Consider the following 6,276-nt stretch of genomic DNA (forward strand, 5'->3'; position numbering starts at 1 on the left):
GGCGGCGCGGTGCACGCCGGGAGGTGTGGCAGAGAGGGGCGAGGCTCTCCGCCAATCAGCGCTGGGGAGCGCGGTGCACGCCGGGAGGTGCGGCCGGCGCCCATGGCCGAACCGGACGGTAACGGGGCGGGGGGCGACGCGGCGGGGCCGGCGGGACCCCCGAGTTACCCCGTTAACCCCCCGGGTTACCCCGTTAACCCCCCCGGTCACCCCCGCTCCTCCCCCCAGCTCCCGGTGCCCGCGGGGACGAGGACGAGCGGGACGCGGACGAGCGGGACGCGGAGTCTCCGGTGAGTCCCGGTAGCCAGGCCGCGTCCCCCCCTCCCGTTACCGGCCCCCCCCACTGATCCCCGCTCTCCCACAGGCGTCCGACCCCGAGCCCGGCGCCTCCGCCGATCCCGACAGTAGGTTGGGGGGGGGGGGGGGGGGGGGGTGATTGCCGTTAATTAGCGGGCCCCGCGGTGGTTGCCGTTAATTAGCGGGCTCGGTAATTAGCGGCGCCCCCCCCCCGTGCAGTGGAGCTGCTGCGGAACCTCCTGGCGCGGACGCTGGGGCTGGGGGGGGACAAACCGGAGCGGGTGCTGGACGAGCTGTCGCTGGAGGGAGTCGGGAGGTTCCTGAGCAGCGAGAGATGTACGGGGGGGTCCTGTGGGGCTGGGGGGTCCTTGTGGGGCTGGGGGTCCTGTGGGGCTGGGGAGGCCCCATGAACTGGGGGTCCCTGTGGGGCTGGGGGGACACCTGTGGGGCTGGGGGTCCCTGTGGGGCTGGGGGGCACCTGTGGGGCTTGGGGGGTCCTGTGGGGCTGGGGGATCCCCATGAATTGGGGGTCACTGTGGGGCTGGGGGGTCCCTGTGGGTTCTGGGGGTCACTGTGGGTTTGGGGGGTCCCCATGAACTGGGGGTCCCTGTGGGTTTGGGGGTCCCTGTGGGGCTGGGGAGGATCCACATGAACTGGGGGTTCCTGTGAGGCTGGGGGGGTCCCTGTGGGTTCTGAGGGTCACTGTGGGTTTAGGGGGGTCCCCACAAACTGGGGGTCACTGTGGGTTTGGGGGGGGTCACTGTGGGTTTGGGGGGGCCCCATGAACTGGGGATCACTGTGGGACTGGGGGGGGATCCTCATGAACTGGGGGTCACTGTGGGGCTGGGGGTTCACTGTGGATTTGGGGGGGGTCCCCATGAACTGGGGGTCACTGTGGGTTTGGGGGGTCCCCATGAACTGGGGGACTCCCATGGGTCTGGGGGGATCCCTGTGGGTTTTGTGGGTCCCTGTGGGTCTGGGGGGGTCCCCCTAATTCCCCTTTACCCCCCCCAGGCAAGAACATCGTGTGTATGGTGGGCGCGGGCATCTCCACCTGTGAGTGGGGGTTTGGGGGGGGGGGGGCTGGGGGTTTTGGGGGTGCCCTGACCCCCCCCGCACCCCATGTCCCCCCCCCGCACCCCATTTCCCCCCCAGCCGCCGGGATCCCCGATTTCCGCTCCCCCGGCACCGGGCTCTACGCCAACCTGCAGAGCTACGAGCTCCCCTACCCCGAGGCCATTTTCGAGATCGGCTTCTTCAAGGTGCCCCCCCCGCCCCAAAAATACAGATTGGGGGTGTCCCGGGGGGGGCAGTGTCCCCCCAGCCCCCCCCGACCCCTAAAATCTGCGTCCCCCCCCCCATAGAAACACCCTGAGCCGTTCTATGCGCTGGCGCGGGAGCTCTACCCAGGCAAGTTTAAGGTAAAACGTCACGGTTTGGGGGGGTCCCTGTGGGTTTGGGGGGGTCCCTGTGGGTTCTGGGGGTTCCTATGGGTTTGGGGGGGGGTCTGTAGGTTGGTGGCCCCCCCTGCACGCCAAAGTGACCCCCAAATTGTGCCCCCCCCAGCCCACGCTGTGTCACTACTTCATGAGGCTGCTGCAGGACAAGGGGCTCTTGCTGCGCTGCTACACACAGGTTTGGGGGTTCAGGGGGGGTTTGGGGGTTCAGGGGGGGTTTGGGGGTTCAGGGGGTGGTTGGGGGGGTCCAGGGGGATATGGGGGTCACAGTGACCCCCCCTTGGGGTATTGCCCCCCCCCCCAGAACACTGTCACTCTGGAGTGAGTAGCAGGGATGGAGCCCAAGTGGCTGGAGGGGGTTTGGGGGTCCCAGGGTGGGGTTTGGGGGTCCCAGGGAGGTTTGGGGAGTTCAGAGGGGGGTTTTGGGGTCCCAGGGAGGTTTTGGGGTTCAGGGGGGGTTTGGGGGTCCCAGGGTGGGGTTTGAGGGTCCTGGAGAGGGTTTGGGGTTCAGAGGAGGGTTTGGGGTTCAGAGGGGGGTTTGGGGGTCCTGGGGAGGTTTTGGGGTTCAGGGTGGGGTTTGGGGGTCCTGGGGAGGTTTTGGGGGTTCAGGGGGGGTTTGGGGGATCAGGAGGGGTTTGGGGGTCCCAGGTGGGGTTTGGTGGTCCTGGGGAAGTCTGGGGGTCCCGGGGAGGTCTGGGGGTTTGGGGGTCCCGGGGGCGTTTTGAGGTTCAGGGGGGTTTGAGGGTTCAGGAGGGGTTTGGGGGTCCCATGGGGGGTTGGGGGGTCTGGGGGGGTCACCGTGTGTCCCCCCCCAGAACATCGACGCCCTGGAGCGGGTGGCGGGGCTGCTCCCCGAGCGCCTGGGGGAGGTTCAGGGGGGGTTTGGGGGTTCAGGAGGGGTTTAGGGGTTCAGGGGGGGTTTGAGGGTTCGGAGGGGGGGTTGGGGGTCCCATGGGGGTCCGGGGGGGTCACCGTGTCCCCCCCATCCCCAGAACATCGACGCCCTGGAGCGGGTGGCGGGGCTGCAGCCCAAGTGCCTGGGGGAGGTTCGGGGGGGGGTTTGGGGGTTCAGGGCGGGTTTGGGGGCCCCATGGGGGGTTTGGGGGTCCAGGGGGGTCACCGTGTCCCCCCCATCCCCAGAACATCGACGCCCTGGAGCGGGTGGCGGGGCTGCTCCCCGAGCGCCTGGTGGAGGCGCACGGCACCTTCGTCACCTCGCGCTGCCTCAGCGCCACCTGCGGGCAGCGCTACGGGCTGCGCTGGATGGAGGGTACAGGATGGGACCCCCCCACGTCCCCCTGTGCCCCCCCATGTCCCCCTGTGCCTGCCATGTCCCCCGTGTGCTACCCCATGTCCCTCTGTGGCCCCCCATGTCCCCATATCCCTCTGATGTCCCTGTGTCCCCCTCATCCTACCCCATGTCACCCCGTGCCCCGCCTTGTCCCCTGTGCCCCCGTGTCCCCCCCATATGCCCCTGTGCCCCCCCATGTCCCCATATCCCCTGTGCCCCTCATATCACTTTCTGTCCCCACCATGTCCCCCTGTGCCCCCCCATGTCACCATATCCCCCTCTGTCCCCCCCATGTCCCTGTGTCCCCCCCATCTCCCCCGTGCCCCCCCATGTCACCCCGTGCCCCCATATTCCACTGTGCCCCCCTGTGACCCCCATGTCCCCCTCTGTCCCTCCCGTGTCACCCCATGTCCCCATATCCCCTCTGCCCCCCCTTGGCCCCTATATCACTTTCTGTGCCCCCCACCCTTGTCCCTGTGCCCCCCCATGTCCCCATAGCCCCCTCAGATCACACTGTGACCCCCATGTCCCCCCATCCTACCCCATATCCCCCTGTGACCCCCATGTCCCCATATCCCATGCCCCCCCGTGGTCCCTGTATCACTTTCTGGCCCCCCCATGTCCCCATATCACACTGTGACCCCCGTGTCCCCATGCCCCCCCATGTCCCCATGCCCCCCCGTGTCCCCGTGCCCCCCCACTGACGTCCCCCCCATTCCCCAGAGCGCATTTTCTCCTCCCTGGTTCCCAAATGTGAGAAGTGTCAGGGGCTGGTGAAACCCGGTGAGTATTTTGGCGGGGGGGGGGCGAGGGGGGCACAGAGCCCCCCCACACCCGGGAGGGGGGGCACAGGGCCCCCCAACCCCTCCCTCACCTCCCGCCCCCCCCCAGACATCGTGTTTTTTGGGGAGAATCTCCCCTCGCGTTTCTTCACCCTCCTGCAATCGGTGAGTGCTGATTTCTATATTTTGGGGTGCTTTTTTTTTGGGGGGGGGGTCCAGCAGCCCCCCCAGACTGTGGGGGACACACCGGGGGGGGACACACAGTGGTGACACCCCCCTGTCCCCCCCCCCAGGATTTCCAAAAGGTCGACCTGCTGCTCATCATGGGCACCTCGCTGCAGGTCCAGCCCTTCGCCTCCCTCGTCAGCAGGTGGGACCCCCCCAAAACCCCATAGGGACCCCCCCCAAACCCTTTGGGACCCCCCCCAAACCCATAGGGACCCCCCCCAAACCCTTAGGGACCCCCCCCCCCGCTGTGACCCCCCCATTCTGATCTCCCCCCCAATAGGGTCCCCACCAACACCCCCCGGCTGCTCATCAACAAAGAGAAGACGGGGCAGGTGAGGATGAAACTTGGGGTGCAATGGAATTGGGGGGGGTGTTGGGGGGGGTGGGGGGTGCTGCCCCCCCCGGTCACCCCCATTTTGTGTGTGTCCCCCCCCAGAGTGACCCCCTGATGTCCCTGATGGGCTTTGGCTGCGGGATGGACTTCGATTCGGACAAGGCGTACAGGTTGGGGGGCGCTATGGGGCTGGGGGGGCGCTGGGGGTTTGGGGGGACCCCATGGATCTGGGGGGGCATGGGGGGCCCCCCATGGATCTGTGGGAGGGTCCTTTGGGTTTGGGGGGGTGCTGTGGGGGTTTTGGGGGGATCACTATGGGGCGGGGGGGTGCACACTGTGGGGTTTGGGGGGCCCCCCATGGATCTGGGGGGTGCTTTGGGTTTGGGGGGGCACTGGGGCTTTGGGGGGGTCCCTATGGATCTGGAGGGGGGGGTCCTTTGGGTTTGGGGGGGGTGCTGTGGGGGTTTGGGGGGTTCCTGTGGGTCTGGGGGCTCCCCATGAACTGGGGGGTTGCTGTGGTTTTGGGGGGTCCCTATGGGTCTGGGGGGGTCCCCATGAACTGGGGGGTTGCTGTGGTTTTGGGGGTTCCTGTGGGTCTGGGGGGGTCCCCATGAACTGTGGGGGTTTCCTGTGGATTTTGGGGGTCCCCATGAACTGGGGGGTCCCTGTGGGTTTGGGGGGGTCCCTGTGGGTTTTGGGGGTTCCTGTGAGTCTGGGGGGGTCCCCATGAACTGGGGGGGGGTCCCTGTGAGTCTGGGGGGGGTCCCCATGAACTGGGGGGGGGTCCCTGTGGGTTTTGGGGGGTTTGTGTGAGTCTGGGGGGTCCTTGTGGGTCTGGGGGGGTCCATGTGGGTCTGGGGGGGTCCATGTGAGTCTGGGGGGGTCCCTGTGGGTCTGGGGGGGTCCCTGTGGGTTTTGGGGGGTTCCCCATGAACTGGGGGGGTCCCTGTGTGTCCCCCCCTCACTTTGCCCCCCCGCAGGGACGTGGCCTGGCTGGGGGAGTGTGACAGCGGCTGCCTGGCCCTGGCCGAGCTGCTGGGATGGAAGGTACCCCCCCCCACACCCCCCACAAGGGGATTTTGGGGTCCCCGAGGGGATTTTGGGGTCCCCGCGGGGGTTTTTAGGGTGTGTGTGGCCCCCCCCTCATCACTCACCGCTATTGCAGGAGGAGCTGGAGGAGCTGATGCGCAGGGAACACGCGGCCATCGACGCCAAGGCCCGGGGGGCGGACAAGGAGCCCCCGGGGGGGTCCAAGGAGCCCCCGGGGGGGCACAAGGAGCCCCCAGGAGCAACCGGCGGGGCCCAGGGGGGGCCCCAGGACCCCTCGCTGTAGCGGGGGGGGGCGCCTGTGGTTACGGGGGCTGCGTTTTAGTGCAATAAAGCGCTTTATTGCTCAATGGCGGATGCGTTCGCGGGTCCCGCGCGGTTCGCGGTCCCTGTCACGACTGGGGGGGCGCGGCGTCGCTGCCTGAGGGGACGCGGGGGGCGGGGCCAGGGCTAACGGGCGCTGGCCAATCCGAAGAGAGGGTTGAGGGAGGCTGCCAATCAGAGCGCGGGAGGGGGGTGATGGGCGGGAGGGTTAGCCAATGGGTGGGGGGGTGTCCTGGCGGGAGAGGTTGAAGAGGTTCGGGGGGCGTGAGGGAAAGCAACCAGAGCACAGGACAGTTGATTGACGTTGCTGTAGACCAATAGGCTGAGGAGCGGCCGCCGAAAAGCCCTCTGGGAGCGCGGTGGAGGCGGTAGAAGAAGGCGGCGTCTGAACGCAAGGCCATGAAGAAGGGCGGGGCGCCGTTCTGACAGACAGCCTCTCCAGCCAACCACTTCGGAGGGCGGGCGGACGGCGACCAATGGAAGGCCGCAGCGCCCTTGACGGGCAGAATCCGGTGC

At 68.1% G+C, this 6,276-nt stretch overlaps 1 protein-coding gene across 2 annotated transcripts; it reads left to right on the forward strand.

The window, feature by feature from the left end:
- Window positions 1-36: 36 nt before the first annotated feature.
- Window positions 37-5,786, forward strand: SIRT2 (sirtuin 2). Of its 2 annotated transcripts, XM_065859421.2 has the most exons (16): window positions 37-118; window positions 229-290; window positions 365-404; window positions 517-633; window positions 1,312-1,353; window positions 1,453-1,559; window positions 1,662-1,718; window positions 1,864-1,932; window positions 2,895-3,024; window positions 3,769-3,828; window positions 3,937-3,992; window positions 4,121-4,197; window positions 4,336-4,387; window positions 4,492-4,559; window positions 5,370-5,436; window positions 5,555-5,786. In XM_065859421.2, the coding sequence occupies exons 1-16, from the start codon at window positions 103-105 to the stop codon at window positions 5,720-5,722; spliced, it is 1,188 nt and encodes a 395-aa protein (XP_065715493.1). In that variant the 5' UTR covers window positions 37-102; the 3' UTR covers window positions 5,723-5,786. The 2 variants fall into 2 exon arrangements, with proteins under 2 accessions (XP_065715493.1, XP_071656972.1); XM_071800871.1 differs by lacking the exon at window positions 365-404 and having other exon boundaries at window positions 38-118.
- The last annotated feature ends 490 nt before the right edge of the window (window positions 5,787-6,276 follow it).

This window comes from Patagioenas fasciata, chromosome 33 (genome assembly GCF_037038585.1).
Source record: "Patagioenas fasciata isolate bPatFas1 chromosome 33, bPatFas1.hap1, whole genome shotgun sequence".
NCBI lineage: Eukaryota > Metazoa > Chordata > Aves > Columbiformes > Columbidae > Patagioenas > Patagioenas fasciata.

What these genes read in the sequence shown, in the direction of transcription:
- SIRT2 (XM_065859421.2), top strand. An exon ending in TCGAGATCGGCTTCTTCAAG is followed by an intron (nt 1,560 to 1,661) that starts GTGCCCCCCCCG and finishes CCCCCCCCATAG; the next exon opens with AAACACCCTGAGCCGTTCTA. An exon ending in CCGAGCTGCTGGGATGGAAG is followed by an intron (nt 5,437 to 5,554) that starts GTACCCCCCCCC and finishes CCGCTATTGCAG; the next exon opens with GAGGAGCTGGAGGAGCTGAT.